General features: G+C 32.5%; 1 protein-coding gene and 1 pseudogene across 1 annotated transcript in view; both read right to left on the reverse strand.

The window, feature by feature from the left end:
- Positions 1–16944, reverse strand: part of LOC107677405 (D(2)-like dopamine receptor) — a 21263-nt pseudogene extending 4319 nt beyond the window's left edge.
- Positions 16945–17396: 452 nt separating this feature from the next.
- The window catches only part of LOC107677402 (DNA repair protein XRCC1-like), a 26053-nt gene continuing 24082 nt past the window's right edge, over positions 17397–19367 (reverse strand). The window contains exon 18 of the mRNA XM_016472288.1: positions 17397–17453. Coding sequence (XP_016327774.1) covers positions 17397–17453 — 57 coding nt within the window. The remainder of the gene's footprint in view (positions 17454–19367) is intronic.

Genomic DNA, 19367 nt, shown 5'->3' on the forward strand with positions numbered 1-19367 from the left:
CACACGCGCGCACACACACACACACACACACACACACACAGCAGATGCACTCGAGCTGAAGAGGGTCTTATTGAGATCCAGGCAGGAGGAGTCGGATCATCCTGCTGTAGACGCGTGGAGCGTCTGGAAGAACAGGACTCTTCAACACACTGATGAATGCGAACGCTCAGGGACACGAGCAAACATTAAATAAGGAGACGACGCTAGATTATAAGTGGCAGCGTCTAAATAGCGATGTGCTGCGATCGCTACACGTGACATTAACAATAACTAAACTCAACTAGTTAAAGTTCTGCTTTATTTCCGTGAACAACTGCGCTGGAGGGTAGAGCACTTTTTATAAATTACAAGACTAAATTACAAGAATTACAAGGAGATTTTTCCTGTAGGATGTCTATAATATCTCAATTGTTCGTTGTAGACACCAATGAAACAAAAATATTTTTTAAAATCAGTTTTATTTTTTCTCAATTCCATTTTTTCCCCTTTTAATTTTTTTGGTTTCTGTTTGTTTTGTTTTTTTTTTATGGATTTTCGGGAAATTTTAGTTATCAAACAGCATGTCTAATTAATTGAAATCATGAAATATATACAATTTGACAACAATTTATTAAAATTGTAACAAAAAAATTACAGTTTTAGGTCCTATGAAATCAGTTTTATTTTTTCCTAAATTAAAAATTTTCTTGATTTTCTAGAAATATTAGTTATTAATAGTGCTGTCAAATCAATTAATCGTGATTAATCGCATGCAAAATTAAAGTTTGTGTTCACATAATATGTGTGTACTGTGTATATTTATTATGTATATATAAATACACACACATACAGTATATATTTTGAAAATATTTACATGTATATATTTATATTTATATAATTTATATTATATATAAATATATTGAATGTACAAACATATTTATCTTAAATATACACATGCATGTGTGTGTATTTATATATACATAATAAATATAAACAGTAAGCACACATATATTATGTAAACACAAACTTTTATTTTGAATGCGATTAACGGTTTGACAGCACTAGTTATTAAGCATGTCAAATTAATTTAAATTATGAAACTTATATGACTTTAAAAAACAATTAATTAAAAGTTTGACAAATATGAAATCTGTTTTTCTTTTCCTTCCAAAATTAAATGTTATATTTTTTCCCAAAGTCTATATTTTCAGTTTTCATTTTTACGGATTCCGCTTTAGTGGTTTAATAAAATTTTGATTATAAAAAAGCACGTCTGACTAATTGAATTAATAAACATTTAACAATTTAATAATTTATTACAATTCATTTTTACAATAATAGAGCCCTAAGATTTTGTTTTATCCAGAAATTCTGTGTTTTCTGTTTCACTTTTTCTGGATTTATGATTTAATACAAATTTATTATCAAAAACGGTGACAACCAAATAAAGGCATAAAAAAAATAATGAAATTAATGAAACTTTTAAAATGTAATCGAATGCAAATTAAAATTTTAAATTAAACTTTACAATAAAGTCTGAATCACATTATTATTACTTTAAGAAGCACATTTTACTATACAAGAGTAACATATTGTTGTCATAATTTCTTCAGCTTAAACCAAACTTTTATTTTGGCAGGTTGTAGTGAACATCTTTTAGTTTCTGTGTGTATCTGACAACAGTTTTAACCAAATTAAATGATGAAATGCTGATGAAGTGGCTCTCAGAGCAGCTCTGGAGTTGAACTTCATGTGTTCATATAGAGACAGCAATGAATCGAGCTGAAGCATAAAACCTTTGGACCTTTCCTGCTCTCCGATCCATCCGTAATGAATCCCGCTGAGCTAAACAGACGCGTTTTGGGATCGCCTGGAGGATGTGATCTTTGGAGGGATACTGGGATTTGCTCTTATTCCCAAATCCTTACATGTAAGCATATATGAGAGCTGATCTTTAGAGCTTTAACACAAAGGAGAAACATGCATATCGCCTGGAGTGTGGACATGATAATTATGCTCGGAGGGAAACCTTATTACGACTGCATGAATCCAGCCACGTCCCTCTGGATGGAGATCAGCACAAAAGTTCACTGTGCTGCTTCAACCGATGAGGTTTATAAAGGCTCAGACGAAGGTCAGGCTCAAAGGACGGAGCTGGAGAGCTGAAGCAAGAGAAACATTAGATTAAACTCGACGGGACGCGACCGTCTCTGGGTTTTGAGCAGCGATGACTTTCACTGTTTTAGAAGAAGTTCAGCTCTTCGTTCAGCGTGCATTTACATCAAATCAGTACGACTGACGTGGTCATGATGAACCGCTGCTGTATGTTAAAGAACTGAGTAAAGATTCTCCTTTGAGTTTCACAAGGTCATACGGGTTTGGAGCATTATGAGGGTCTATTATCAACTTGGAAATAAAGCTATTTTGCATTTCTAATCAAATTTGGAAAATAAAAATAATAACACTCCAGAAAATGAAAAAAATAAGCTATTTTGCATTACTAATCAAATTTGGAAAATAAAAATAATAATACTCTAGAAAATGGAAAAAAGAAGCTATTTTGCATTCCTAATCAAATTTGGAAAATAAAAATAATAACACTCCAGAAAATGAAAAAATAAGCTATTTTGCATTACTAATCAAATTTGGAAAATAAAAATAATAACACTCCAGAAAATAAAAAAATAAGCTATTTTGCATTACTAATCAAATTTGGAAAATAAAAATAATAACACTCCAGAAAATAAAAAAAATAAGCTATTTTGCATTCCTAATCAAATTTGGACAATAAAAATAATAACACTCCAGAAAAAGAAAAAATAAGCTATTTTGCATTCCTAATCAAATTTGGACAATAAAAATAATAACACTCCAGTAAAAGAAAAAAATAAGCTATTTTGCACTCCTAATCAAAGTTGGCCAATAAAAATAATAACACTCCAGTAAAAGAAAAAAATAAGCTATTTTGCACTCCTAATCAAAGTTGGCCAATAAAAATAATAACACTCCAGTAAAAGAAAAAAATAAGCTATTTTGCACTCCTAATCAAAGTTGGCCAATAAAAATAATAACACTCCAGTAAAAGAAAAAAATAAGCTATTTTGCACTCCTAATCAAAGTTGGCCAATAAAAATAATAACACTCCAGTAAAAGAAAAAAATAAGCTATTTTGCACTCCTAATCAAAGTTGGCCAATAAAAATAATAACACTCCAGTAAAAGAAAAAAATAAGCTATTTTGCACTCCTAATCAAAGTTGGCCAATAAAAATAATAACACTCCAGTAAAAGAAAAAAATAAGCTATTTTGCACTCCTAATCAAAGTTGGCCAATAAAAATAATAACACTCCAGTAAAAGAAAAAAATAAGCTATTTTGCACTCCTAATCAAAGTTGGCCAATAAAAATAATAACACTCCAGTAAAAGAAAAAAATAAGCTATTTTGCACTCCTAATCAAAGTTGGCCAATAAAAATAATAACACTCCAGTAAAAGAAAAAAATAAGCTATTTTGCACTCCTAATCAAAGTTGGCCAATAAAAATAATAACACTCCAGTAAAAGAAAAAAATAAGCTATTTTGCACTCCTAATCAAAGTTGGCCAATAAAAATAATAACACTCCAGTAAAAGAAAAAAATAAGCTATTTTGCACTCCTAATCAAAGTTGGCCAATAAAAATAATAACACTCCAGTAAAAGAAAAAAATAAGCTATTTTGCACTCCTAATCAAAGTTGGCCAATAAAAATAATAACACTCCAGTAAAAGAAAAAAATAAGCTATTTTGCACTCCTAATCAAAGTTGGCCAATAAAAATAATAACACTCCAGTAAAAGAAAAAAATAAGCTATTTTGCACTCCTAATCAAAGTTGGCCAATAAAAATAATAACACTCCAGTAAAAGAAAAAAATAAGCTATTTTGCACTCCTAATCAAAGTTGGCCAATAAAAATAATAACACTCCAGTAAAAGAAAAAAATAAGCTATTTTGCACTCCTAATCAAAGTTGGCCAATAAAAATAATAACACTCCAGTAAAAGAAAAAAATAAGCTATTTTGCACTCCTAATCAAAGTTGGCCAATAAAAATAATAACACTCCAGTAAAAGAAAAAAATAAGCTATTTTGCACTCCTAATCAAAGTTGGCCAATAAAAATAATAACACTCCAGTAAAAGAAAAAAATAAGCTATTTTGCACTCCTAATCAAAGTTGGCCAATAAAAATAATAACACTCCAGTAAAAGAAAAAAATAAGCTATTTTGCACTCCTAATCAAAGTTGGCCAATAAAAATAATAACACTCCAGTAAAAGAAAAAAATAAGCTATTTTGCACTCCTAATCAAAGTTGGCCAATAAAAATAATAACACTCCAGTAAAAGAAAAAAATAAGCTATTTTGCACTCCTAATCAAAGTTGGCCAATAAAAATAATAACACTCCAGTAAAAGAAAAAAATAAGCTATTTTGCACTCCTAATCAAAGTTGGCCAATAAAAATAATAACACTCCAGTAAAAGAAAAAAATAAGCTATTTTGCACTCCTAATCAAAGTTGGCCAATAAAAATAATAACACTCCAGTAAAAGAAAAAAATAAGCTATTTTGCACTCCTAATCAAAGTTGGCCAATAAAAATAATAACACTCCAGTAAAAGAAAAAAATAAGCTATTTTGCACTCCTAATCAAAGTTGGCCAATAAAAATAATAACACTCCAGTAAAAGAAAAAAATAAGCTATTTTGCACTCCTAATCAAAGTTGGCCAATAAAAATAATAACACTCCAGTAAAAGAAAAAAATAAGCTATTTTGCACTCCTAATCAAAGTTGGCCAATAAAAATAATAACACTCCAGTAAAAGAAAAAAATAAGCTATTTTGCACTCCTAATCAAAGTTGGCCAATAAAAATAATAACACTCCAGTAAAAGAAAAAAATAAGCTATTTTGCACTCCTAATCAAAGTTGGCCAATAAAAATAATAACACTCCAGTAAAAGAAAAAAATAAGCTATTTTGCACTCCTAATCAAAGTTGGCCAATAAAAATAATAACACTCCAGTAAAAGAAAAAAATAAGCTATTTTGCACTCCTAATCAAAGTTGGCCAATAAAAATAATAACACTCCAGTAAAAGAAAAAAATAAGCTATTTTGCACTCCTAATCAAAGTTGGCCAATAAAAATAATAACACTCCAGTAAAAGAAAAAAATAAGCTATTTTGCACTCCTAATCAAAGTTGGCCAATAAAAATAATAACACTCCAGTAAAAGAAAAAAATAAGCTATTTTGCACTCCTAATCAAAGTTGGCCAATAAAAATAATAACACTCCAGTAAAAGAAAAAAATAAGCTATTTTGCACTCCTAATCAAAGTTGGCCAATAAAAATAATAACACTCCAGTAAAAGAAAAAAATAAGCTATTTTGCACTCCTAATCAAAGTTGGCCAATAAAAATAATAACACTCCAGTAAAAGAAAAAAATAAGCTATTTTGCACTCCTAATCAAAGTTGGCCAATAAAAATAATAACACTCCAGTAAAAGAAAAAAATAAGCTATTTTGCACTCCTAATCAAAGTTGGCCAATAAAAATAATAACACTCCAGTAAAAGAAAAAAATAAGCTATTTTGCACTCCTAATCAAAGTTGGCCAATAAAAATAATAACACTCCAGTAAAAGAAAAAAATAAGCTATTTTGCACTCCTAATCAAAGTTGGCCAATAAAAATAATAACACTCCAGTAAAAGAAAAAAATAAGCTATTTTGCACTCCTAATCAAAGTTGGCCAATAAAAATAATAACACTCCAGTAAAAGAAAAAAATAAGCTATTTTGCACTCCTAATCAAAGTTGGCCAATAAAAATAATAACACTCCAGTAAAAGAAAAAAATAAGCTATTTTGCACTCCTAATCAAAGTTGGCCAATAAAAATAATAACACTCCAGTAAAAGAAAAAAATAAGCTATTTTGCACTCCTAATCAAAGTTGGCCAATAAAAATAATAACACTCCAGTAAAAGAAAAAAATAAGCTATTTTGCACTCCTAATCAAAGTTGGCCAATAAAAATAATAACACTCCAGTAAAAGAAAAAAATAAGCTATTTTGCACTCCTAATCAAAGTTGGCCAATAAAAATAATAACACTCCAGTAAAAGAAAAAAATAAGCTATTTTGCACTCCTAATCAAAGTTGGCCAATAAAAATAATAACACTCCAGTAAAAGAAAAAAATAAGCTATTTTGCACTCCTAATCAAAGTTGGCCAATAAAAATAATAACACTCCAGTAAAAGAAAAAAATAAGCTATTTTGCACTCCTAATCAAAGTTGGCCAATAAAAATAATAACACTCCAGTAAAAGAAAAAAATAAGCTATTTTGCACTCCTAATCAAAGTTGGCCAATAAAAATAATAACACTCCAGTAAAAGAAAAAAATAAGCTATTTTGCACTCCTAATCAAAGTTGGCCAATAAAAATAATAACACTCCAGTAAAAGAAAAAAATAAGCTATTTTGCACTCCTAATCAAAGTTGGCCAATAAAAATAATAACACTCCAGTAAAAGAAAAAAATAAGCTATTTTGCACTCCTAATCAAAGTTGGCCAATAAAAATAATAACACTCCAGTAAAAGAAAAAAATAAGCTATTTTGCACTCCTAATCAAAGTTGGCCAATAAAAATAATAACACTCCAGTAAAAGAAAAAAATAAGCTATTTTGCACTCCTAATCAAAGTTGGCCAATAAAAATAATAACACTCCAGTAAAAGAAAAAAATAAGCTATTTTGCACTCCTAATCAAAGTTGGCCAATAAAAATAATAACACTCCAGTAAAAGAAAAAAATAAGCTATTTTGCACTCCTAATCAAAGTTGGCCAATAAAAATAATAACACTCCAGTAAAAGAAAAAAATAAGCTATTTTGCACTCCTAATCAAAGTTGGCCAATAAAAATAATAACACTCCAGAAAAAGAAAAAATAAGCTATTTTGCATTCCTAATCAAATTTGGACAATAAAAATAATAACACTCCAGAAAAAGAAAAAAATAAGCTATTTTGCACTCCTAATCAAATTTGGAAAATAAAAATAATAACACTCCAGAAAAAGAAAAAATAAGCTATTTTGCATTCCTAATCAAATTTGGAAAATAAAAATAATAACACTCCAGAAAATAAAAAAATAAGCTATTTTGCATTCCTAATCAAAGTTGGAAAATAAAAATAATAACACTCCAGAAAAAGAAAAAATAAGCTATTTTGCATTCCTAATCAAAGTTGGAAAATAAAAATAATAACACTCCAGAAAAAGAAAAAATAAGCTATTTTGCATTCCTAATCAAATTTATATATATATATACATATAAAATAAATACAAATAATTAAACAAAATATTTTAATTTGTATTAATTTTTTAGGCAGTTTGTTTAAGTAATCGGTCAAAATAGAAATGTTGCAGTTGATGTAACTTCATTTATCCAATTTTTTTAAATAAATAAATAAAAAATAAATTAAATATTAATAACAAGTTTTATTTAAAATTGTTTTGGGCGCTCTGATCAAGTAATGAGTCAAATCAGGGTTGCAAAGGGGCGGGAAATTTCCAGTAAATTTCCGGAAACTTTCGAAAAGTTTTTCTGGAATGTTTCCAAAATTTACCTGAACATTTTCACCTCTTTGCAACCCTAGTCAAAACAGGGCAACACTTTAGATTAGGGAACAGTATTCACTATTAACTAGTTGGTTATTAGCATGCATATTATTAGCATATTGTCTAAACTGATTAGTACTCATAAAGCATGTATTAATGCATGGCCATATTCTACATCCCTTAACACACCTAATAACTACTACAACATGTGCCTTACTAACTATTAATAAGCAAGCAAATTAGGAAAAACTCTGTTAATAGTGAATATGTGTTTCCTAATCCAAAGAGTTACAGAAAATAGAAAAAACATATTATATATTCTGCAGAAGCCGTAAGCAGACAGACAGCGTTTCGGTCGAGATGATCAATCGTGTGTTGTGTTGGTCAATCCGTGCAAATCAATAACATCGATCAGAATGGAGGAAACACACAGAGGTCATTCATCTCCTAGAGGAGGGCTTCATTCGAGAGAATAAAGCACAATAACAACTGAAAGTCTGCTGAATGATCTATAGAAACTGATTCATTTATTGAGACGCTTGAGAAGTTTTAAAGGTCGTGCAGAACACGAACGACCCATCATTCAGTCTTCAGAAAGCACGTCAAAAGTCAAAAATGAAACCGCTTTTGAATAGGAACAAAAGCACAATTTCCGTTCAGATGAGAAATGAATTGGTTTGACTTGAATAAGATGAGTCAGTTTTCTCTTTAGCGCGTTCTCGGGTTCAGTAATGATGCGTTACGCTTATATAACGGCCAAAATCATCCACTTTACCTGCAGCTCGTTATGCATGCTCCTCGATTTTAATGCACGCTTCCAATTTTCCAGCACGGGTTTAATGAGGAGCATTCGCTAAATTTCCCCGCAAGCAGAAAAAGTGCCTCAAACACACTGCAGGATTTCTAATTCAAATTCAGGTCAAGCGACGCTCCAAACGAACGCTGAGGCAAAACAGATTAGGAAATAGCTAAAGTGTTAATGTTAATAATTGTTATTTTATTTCTGGCGCAGGCCGGATGGGTCACCTGTCGATGCTGATGGCACACAGGTTGAGGATGCTGGCGGTGCACATCATGACGTCCAGCGTGAGCAGAACGTCACAGTGGATCCGACTGAACCTCCATTCACCCACAACCTACACACACATTTGAGGAATCAGCACAGAATCTGAACACACTCTGGCCATGAACCGGCCAATCAGAAAGCAGGAGACCCTATGATTGACATGTAAAGTGACCAATCACAGCTGGTTTTGTTCTTATATAAGGCCATAGGATTTCTGTGATGCGGAAAATGCAAACGGAATCACGTAAACAAGACATAAAAGTTAGACTAAAAATTAGTCCTTGTTTTCAATTTATCAAAACAAAAGTTCGGCTTAACTTGAGAAAATAGGAATTGTTCAAATAATAATAATAATAGAACTTTATTTTTTAAGGAATAGCACACTTTTATGCAAATAAAATAAATAAATAAAAATAAAAGGGATTTTTAACATTTTTATTTGATTACATTTTAATATATTAATTGAATTGTTAATGTTTCATGCCTGAATTTAATTTCTATATTTTTCTTTTTTGGGCTAATAAATTGTTATTAATTCCAGAAAAATGAAAACAGATAACACAGAATTTGTGTTGTGGGAAAAAAAATCATAGGGCACTATTATTGTAACTTTTTCATAAATTAATAAATTGCTAAAAGTTTTATGAATTGATTTTATTGATTCGCCATGCTTTTTTATTATTAAACTTTATTAAACCATCAAAACAGAATTTTGAAAAATGTAAACGTAAAAAAAAAAAATGTTTGGGAATGAATAAAATATTTCATAGGGTCATAAAATATGTTTTCTTATTTTTTTTAATTGTTAAATTGTGTAAGTTTCATAATGTCAATTAGTTACACATGCTTTTGGATTACTAAAATGTAATTAAAAATGGAATTTAGAAAAAATTAAATGGGAAAAAAATTAAGAGAAAAAACAAATTTAGGGAGAAAAAAAATCATAGGGCTCTAAAAATTTAATTTGTTACATTTTTTAATACATTTTTGTTAAATTGTATAAGTTTCATAATTTCAGTTAATTAGATTTACTTTTTGATTACTAAAATTAAATGTAACCATTAAAATGGAATCCAGTAAAAAATTAATGAGGGGAAAAAAACAGAATCCAGAAAAAATTTAAACTGAAAACACAGAATTTGAGAAAAAAATTTAATAATTTGGGAATGTAAAAATTAAAATTTAATTTTTGTTAAAATAAATTGTTGATACAATTTTAATTAGTTAGACATGCTTTTTGATGGCTAACATTTAATGTAACTGTTCAAATGGAATCCTGAAAAATTTAAAAGGAAAAAAGAGAATCCAGAAGAAAAAAAGTTAGAGGAAAAAAATAGCATTTAGGAAAAAATACAACAATTAGGGAAAAAATGAGGGATTTCATAGGGCTCTACTTCTGTGCTGCGACTACATTTAATTATCAATTAAACTGGCCAATCAGGACGTCCACTGACCTCCAGATAGACGCCCCAGGGCATCACCAGCGTGGCCAGGAGCAAGTCGGACACGGCCAGAGACACGGTGAGGTAATTGGTGGTGGTCTGCAGCGCTTTCTCTCGGGACACAGCCACACACACCAGAACGTTTCCAAACACCACGCAAAAAATCAGCAATACCAACAGCACGGCGTAGAAGTTATACGGCGGAGACGAGGGAGACGGAGACACCGAGCAGTTGGTCTGCGGGAGAAACGAGGACAGAGACGGAGACGAATCTGGGGTGGGGTCTTCAGTCACGTTCAGAAGAGGCATTATGAAGCTCCTCTGGGCACCTGAGAAGACATGCAATTAAAACAATTAATGCCAAAAATTACAATTCTGTCATTATTTACTCATTAAACCATTTTGTAATGGTCACAATAGGATATTTCCCATGAGCACAAGCTGTTGGAGAAACACAAACATCCAATTGATCCACTTTATTATTAGTACATAAGACAAATCCAGGGTTATTATAGTTATCTAAAACCAAATCCTTAAAAAAAAAAAAAAATTGTTACTTGAAAAAAAAAAAACTGAAAATATAATAAAAAATATAGAATAAAATATATATAAAACATAACGTTAACTAAAACGAAAAACATAAAAGTTAATTTAAATAAAATGTAACTGAAAAAAAACAAAAAACTTAATTAAAGGTCCATTTGATCCGTTTCATTATTAATATATGAGGCAGAACCAGGGTTATTATAGTTAACTAACACTAAATTCATAAAAAAAAAACATTTTCATTACTTCAAATGTAATAACATAAAAAATATATCAATAGATAAAGCATGTAATTATATTGTAATTATATAAAAATTTTATTATTATATAATTTATGCATTATATATTAATATATAAAGCAGAACCAGGTAATTATAGTTAAAGAAAACTAAAACCATAAAAAAATATATTTTTGTACATTTTAATTACTTAAGTATAACATGCAAAAAACAAACAAAAAAAAAAAACATAAGGGTCCAGTTTATTCACTTATCTGAAATAAAATAAAATATCAACTTACACTTATTTCAGCTAGTTGCCAAGGCAACATTTCTAATTTTTATTTTGTTTAACAAAGTACTAAAAAACTAAAAACTAAAATAATTAGAAAAATTACTATAATTTTAACTAAATTTGCAGTGAAAACAGAAAATATAATTCAAAATATTATCAAAAACTATAATAGTATATCAATGATACTAAAGCAACATTGAGCTAGTCTCTTTTAAATTAAAGAACTGGTTAATTGTAGTTAACAACATAATATGACGTGTTTACTGCATTTACTATTGCCTATTGAACAGCATGCCATGCCATCACTGAAGAAAAAACAACATTCTTTCAAGCTGCAACCATTTATTTTAAGTTTGAAAAACATGAACACTCAATGCAATTTCTGTTAAATGCACACACACGATCAGGCCTTCAGTGTATTAAAGCACAACTTCTCATTACTTGCCATTTTGCAAGCACTTCAGTGAAAGGACTAATTGCATTGGCGAGCCGCTCTGGTGGCATCAAGAACTTCGCTCAAGGGAGCGAACGTGACGCTACAAGCAAGGTAAAGCCGGCACGACTGCACAGTCACGCATGAGTCACGTAATGCCAGGGTTTTTAATTAACAGTCCACTGAAACTATTGAATAAACACATAGCCGCCTTGGAAGCCCTTGACAAGGTTTTTCATGCACCGTTCAGCTCACGGTCCTCTAAAAACTTCAGTGTAAAAAAGTTTCAAAGTAACAGTTCTTATACGCTCAGAAAATACTGCAGTGTTCAATGTACTGATGAATTCATGTGTTGTGGTAAAATTGAACCACACTCAATTTTCAAACTGTTTAAAATACTGGTTAAATTATTTCTTTCGTCTTGAAATTTGGTAAATATTTTTCATTTAGAGTCATGAATGTGCATGTAAAGTTTCGACACATCAATGTGTTTTGAAAAGGCTGTATAAAAATTGTTACTACTTTTACGTTGTGGTCAATTTGACGCACTCGATTTTCAAAGTGCTCGAAATACTAGTTAAACTATTTATTTGTTCTTGAAATTTGGTGAATATTTTTTATCTAGAGTCATGAATATGCATGTAAAATTTTGGCACATAGATGTGTTTTGGAAAGGATGTACAAAAATTGTGATGGGGTCAATTTAACCCACACTTGATTTTCAAAGTGCTCGAAATACTGGCTAAACTATTGATTTCTTCTTAAAATTTGGTGAATATTTTCAAATTTGGGTCATGAATGTGCACGCAAAGTTTCGATACATTGATGCATTTTGGAAAGGCTGTACAAGAATTGTTGCAACTTTTGAGTTGGGTCAATTTGACCCACACTCAATATTCAAACTGCTTGAAATGCTGGTTAAACTATTAATTTCTTCTTGACATTTGGTGTATATTTTCTATTTAGGGTCATGAATGTGCATGCAAAGTTTTGAGACATTTATGTGTTTTGAAAAGGTTGTGCAAAAACTTGTTACAACTTTTGTTTTGGGGTCAAACAGACCCCCGAATGGTTTTCATGCAATTAGCCAAAAATCAACACTTCGAAAAACACTAAATAGTGTAAAGAAGAGAAAACATTTTTTGTAGCTTGTCAAACACAAAAAATGAAATACATGAGAACTTATTAAATTTAGTTAAATAAAGACACAAATTTTACTCAAAATTTAGATAACTTCTGATTTATCCAAGGAAAATTAACTGTTTCTTTATCTAGTTGAGTTTCACAGTCAAAAAATCTGTTGTTTCTGTTTGTTAGTTTTTTGGATCTCAATTACTAGACTGTTGTAGCACTGAAAAGAAGTGTGAGAACCCTATTTTACCCTCACAGGGGTTTGGGGAAAAAACATAAAAGGGCAGAGGAAGTACAAATAGCAATAAATACGACTTACGTCAAGCACAAATATTGTAAGATACTATTTATACTTGTAGTTACTGGCAGCCCAGTGTACAAATAGTCACTACAAGTAGTCATGACAACAACAAAAAAATTGTGTCTGAGCAGTTAGTTTTAACATAACAATAAAATATGTGGGTTACATTAAAATATATGGGACAAACTGATCCCTAACATAACAGAAATAACACAAAAATAGAAGATAATTATTAAATATATTTGTCTCAGATAAGCTACAGTAGAGTTTTTCTGTTTTTACACAAATCTTTAGTGTTTTTCATAGTACTGATTTTTGTCAAATAGCGAGGAAACCAATGTGGGCCAATGACACAAAAGTTGTACCCAGTTTTAAAACACAACATGAGTGTTAAACAAAAAAAACAACAACCCCGTAAAACAAGACTGTACTCTCTTGAATGTAAGCTTCAAATTAATTATTTCAACAATTAACAAAAATCAATGTTCACTGAGCTTACGGGTGAACAACTGTATTTACAAATCAGCGGGAACAACTGAGTGAAACGAACAAGTTACTGACGACATTAGAGTGAACACATGCATGCATTTCAGCACATGCATTGATGCATAATTTATGCAGCACATGTTCATCACAACATTAAGATGTCAATGTTTCTGAGGGCAGCAGTTCATTGAAACAAATTATGCAAATGAGACTGCAGCTGCGAGACAGTGAAGCGGACGCTTCGTCCCTAATTAAAGGGAAAGCGGCACTCTTTCCAAAGGGAATCGGTTCTCATCATCCTCATGCCCGTTAATCAGGAATCACTCAAGACAATACACACTGATGAGAGCCCTCATATCTGTATTAAATCTGAGCGCTGATGAATCTGTCATTACATAGACACAAACACTGTTCGCTGATGAGAAAATGATAATTAAGTATTAGCTAATGAATGTATGCGCTCCAGAAATTAATAGCTCTGCGTGCAGTTCCATTCTGCAGTGGAATAATTGCTTCCTAATCTAATAATCACCTCCATCTCTCGAAGTGTCTGCAGCTGATGATCAGTTTTAATCGCTACGTCTCCACTCAGTCTCACAGCTGTCTTATGAAAACGTCACACTGCACTTAGAAACAGAAAAAGAAATCAATAAGAAATTAAATTTTTTTTTATTAAAGCCTTTTTGGACAATTTTTTTGCATTGTGACATGAAATGTAGCATTGCATCAGTTGCTCTGCAGTGAATGGGTGCCGTCAGAACGAGAGCTGATAAAAACATCACAAGTAATCCACAGCACTCCAGTCCATCAGTTAACATCTGGAGAAGACAAAAGCTGAAACAAACCCAGCATTAAGACATTTTGAACTAAAACACGAGTCCATAATCCATAATAACGCTTCCTCCAGTGAAAAAGTGCATCTGCTGTTGTCTCTCACATCAAAATCCAGCCACATATTTGTTTAGAGCTGTTTAAACGCTGCTTGATCTGTGCAGATTTCTCTCCTGATTCACACCAGAACACTTTTTCACTGGAGGAAGTAGTGCTGGGCAGTATGACCAAAAACGTATATCAAGGTATTTTTCAAAATTATACTGGTTTTACGGTTCATGACGGTATTTTTTTTTCATGCATGACCGGGTGTTAACCATATTTTCTACTGATTGAGAGGAAATACTGCAGTATACTGACTTAGAATGCCCTATTTTACTGTCATGATGAGTGAATATAGTCAAAAAATACCACACTAAATAGTGACTAAACACGACCTCTTTTAATACGTTAACCAGGAGACACTCTCATTTATAATCGCGGCATCGTCTGATAAAATCAACATGCATCTACACTAAAGAGCGGCTATGCGGTTGTCCCTCACCACAGTGCAACAGTGAAAAGAGACCCGTTTCAAACAGTGTCGCGTTCCGAACGTTGTTTAAGCGACATACACTGGTATTGCGGTATTTTAAAAATTCATATCATAACAAAAATAAACACCGGTATTCGGTATGATACCGCCTAGCACTAGGAGGATGCGTTATTATGGATTATGGACTCGTATTTTAGTTAAAAACGTCTTAATGCTGGGTTTGTTTCAGCTTTTGTCTTCTCCAGATGTTAACTGATGGACTGGAGTGCTGTGGATGACTTGTGGATTATTGTGAGGTTTTTATCAGCTCTCATTCTGACGGCACCCATTCACTACTGAGCAAGTGATGCAATGCTACATTTCTCCAAATCTGATGAAGAAACAAACTCATCTACATCTTGGATGGCCTGAGGGTGGGGACATTTTCATTTTTGGATGAACTTTTCTTTCAAATGGCATTCACAACTCATTTCCAGACCTGCCAAACGTGGAGTACCATCATTGTGACGGGAAGAGACACGGGGTTTGGGGGGAGCCAGTTCGGAGAGAAATAAATAATGACTGCTATACTGTCCTCGCTTAAGAAATCCGTCAGATGACAGGAGTGGAAGGGGGATCGAGCGAGATTTTGTGTTGCTGTCGATTTGCAGTCTCTTTTTTTTGCTATTTGGGGAATGAACTCAGCGCTCTGATTGGTCGAACTCTTCTTCTTTTGCTGTTGCTTGATTTGAGTACTGCGCATGGAGGGGCGTCACCAGGTTTTTGCGTAGTTTAGCGTGACAAATCGTACTTTGAGGTCAAAATGCGTACAGGTTGGCAGGTCTGCATTTCACTTCCAAAATTTGAAACCGGGTTTTTCTCTAAGAAAGCAAATGTAGGTCAGGACTTGATTTTATCCAGGAATGGGGAAACATGTTCTTGACAGGTTTCATGAGATTCAGGGTTTGAGCGCTTCGTTGCTCGAGTGGAGCTCACATGAATCTTTAACGCTGGCCAGTAATAAGGATCTCATCTTCTGCAGGGGAATGTGTCGCTCGTTTTCAGTGCCTCAACGGCTTCATTAACCACCGCAGAGCTCAGATTCAGATCCATATTTTAGCAGTTCTCTCGAACAACAAAGAGTTTAATAGATACGTGAACATATGAATGTGTGTAGTTGTAACTATACAACACATAACGTGTCCTGAAATAGAAGCACAAATAAAAAATAAACATGCATTTCCTTAGAACTGCGCCAGAGATGATTGTTATAGTACAACATACATTTTCAATGACTTGAAATAAATAATTAATGTTCAAGTGTCAGTACACTCTAAAAAATGCTGGGTTGTTTTAACCCAACTTTGGGTCAAATATGGACTAACCTAACTGTTGGGTTAAATTTTTCAATTACATTTTTAACCCAAAAATTGGGTTAGTCCATATTTGACCCAAAGTTGGGTTAAAACAACCCAGCATTTTTTAGAATGTATTAATCGTGAAACAGATCCAAAGAAACAAACACGTGTAGAAAACCGCTTGGAGATATTAGAGGAACCCGGGGCAAGTTGTCATTTATTTTACTTTGGTTAATATTTCTCATGGTGTTTATTTTTAAAATACTGTACAGTCCGCTAATCCCAATATCGGGGCATGTTGTCTCACTATATCGGGGTACGTTGACCATTTCTGCTGAATTTTAACGGTATAAACAATTATGAAACAATAAAAGTCAAAGTTACACGTACCAAACCATTGTTTTGGCTAATTAATCTACTAACTGAACGTGTGACAATTTGCCCCGAGCTGTCAATTATGAAGAAAAAAAAACCCGTCCCGAGCAGCTTCGGTTAATCTACCTTCGTAATATAATGCCTTAATGTATGTCAAATATATCATATTTAGAAATGACCAACATGCAAAACAAGTGCTAGAAAAAAAAAGTACTTTAATGCCCAAAGTTATTGAGAGACAGACCTTGTGACAACTAGCCCCGGAGCAGGTTTACTGAGGTAAAGTGTGAAGAACGAATGTGGAAAAATAACTTACTGTCATTCAGCAGGAGCTTCACGCGCATCTCGACAACTAAACGACAGAAAATTCGTTCATATTAATGGAGAACCAGAATAAAGATGCGACTGAAGCTGCAGATGATGCGCCCGATCTCCTCTCTGTTCCTCACAGGCGTGTGCCTCCTCCTCCCTCAGACACTCTTGCTCACTATTCATCTCATTTATATTCGTTTACTTTAACAGTAATTATCGCCATAAAATAAACTGAAAAAAGGCGTGTTAATAGCCATAACTCACGCGGCTTATTCTCCTCAAGACGCAACAAACGGCTGATAAAAACTAATAGCGCTTCTTTATTAGCACATATTGTCAGTTTAAATCAAAATAAACCGTTAAAATTTTGTTTGTTTCAAATGCATGATTGGATGAGCTGCAGTAAGAGCCGTTGATAAACGTACACGTGACGCACAATTTAAATTAACGCGCCAAATTGCTTTCCAACCGAATTAACGGTCACCAGAAGAGTACGCCTTTGAAAGACGGATAAAATAGCGTACAGATCGCTACACGGAAATATAAAGAGATAGAAAAGGGTCATATATTCCTACTTTATGTATAACTTTAATAACTGAAAAGATGTTAATGGGTTTTTTTTCAGGTATCAGAGAACAAGAGGATGAAGCATGTGCTGATGCAGGTGAGTTTTATGTAATTCAGAGACAAAACAGATTGAGAAGCTCAGGAAGATGAATACTTGAGTGAAGGACAAGAGAGTATTTCAACAAAAATACTAAGAAAGACTTTTTAGTAGAGAGGACAAAGTCAATCCACTGTTATTCTGTAAAACAGACAGCGTGATTCTGCCGCTCGGTCGTGATAAGACAGACACAAGTGAAGGAAAGACAGATTTCTTTAACGAGGGATAGAAATTAGAGACACATCTAGCTAAAAAAAAAAAAAAAGAAGTTAAGATTAGTTTGAGGAAGAGAAAAGGACTCAAGGACAGTCTATTCTGTACGAATTCGGAATTCTCTTTGATTAATCCCTGCTGAAATACTGTATAAAACACCCTAATTAAATGGTTTGCTGCAACAGACACCAAACTAGTTGAGATGGTTTAGATTCATGGTTTTGGACACTGGTCAGCTGGGTTAAACCTACGGTGGCCGAGAAGTGCAAAGCAAATCACAATTCTGAAAACAAAATAACAACAGTGTAAATTATAATTTTAATTACTAAATGGATGCCACCTTATTGGTACAATAAAGCCCTCCCTACACCTACCCTATACTTTATCTTTAACTTTTCAATTATTTCCTTCAATTAAACCAGCTAAGATCAGCAGTGAACACATGAGGTATGAAGCTTTTGAATTGTTAGATGAAAACAGAACAGAACTAGAAAAATATTAAAATCACACGAAAAATACCTTCTGAATACCTTCTAAAACTGAACTATTTTCCACTTTTATTCTGCAATTGCTTCAAACCAGAATTTCAAAATATTAATTTCATTTAAAGAAAAAAACAACAACAAAAACAAAAGACATCAAAATTGAGACACACATTAAAAACATGTAAACATCAAACATTAAAACTGCGAGAGTTCACCTATCATAAATTTCCTACAAATATAAGTATTTATATCAGGTGCTTTTTTTCATAAATATGGTTGGTTGAATATTCAAAAAGCTCAAAACCAAAGCAATATTGTTGTGATATTCTGTAGGCCACACCTAGAGATACTAAAACACTTCTGTCTTGAGCAAAGCAATGAGGGCGGCAAATGTAAATATGGATAATCTAATCAATAATTGACCATATATGTGAACATACATATTAAATGAGTATGTTCTGCATAAATCAGATCCAAAAGGGACCTCGGGTTCAGGTCTTTAGTAATTAATATTTAACAGCTTCATAAACAGCTTTTGGATTGCTGGTAAAGCAGGTCATGAATATGGATCAGTCTTTTATCTCGGGGTTGGTATCTGCCATTAGTCTGTTTTTCAACATCAAAACAAAGACTTGTGACGGATACAGGCAATGAAGTTTAACAACAGGAATGCAAATTCATCATTTACTCATTCGCGCATCCCTCCAAACCTGTATGACGGATCACAAAAAGATGTTTAACAGAACGGCAAAACAAAAATACTGTAAGTCATACAGGTTTTGAACAACATGAGGGCGAGTAAACGCTTAATTCGTAAGTCGAACTATTCCTCTAAGACGGCTAAGATCTGTTCAGGTCAAGGCTGAGATTGATGGCTGTGTTCTCAGAGCAAAATGACTTAAAGGGATAGTTCACCCAAAAATGAAAATGTGATGTTTATCTGCTTATCCCCAGGGCATCGAAGATGTAGGTGACTTTGTTTCTTCAGTAGAACACAAATTATGATTTTTAAGTCCAGCCGTTGCAGTCTATCAGTCGTATAATGCATGGCAATGGTAACAAAATCTATGAGAGTAAAAAAA

The sequence above is a fragment of the Sinocyclocheilus anshuiensis genome, unplaced genomic scaffold (assembly GCF_001515605.1).
Source record: "Sinocyclocheilus anshuiensis isolate Anshui unplaced genomic scaffold, SAMN03320099.WGS_v1.1 scaffold965, whole genome shotgun sequence".
Classification (NCBI taxonomy): domain Eukaryota; kingdom Metazoa; phylum Chordata; class Actinopteri; order Cypriniformes; family Cyprinidae; genus Sinocyclocheilus; species Sinocyclocheilus anshuiensis.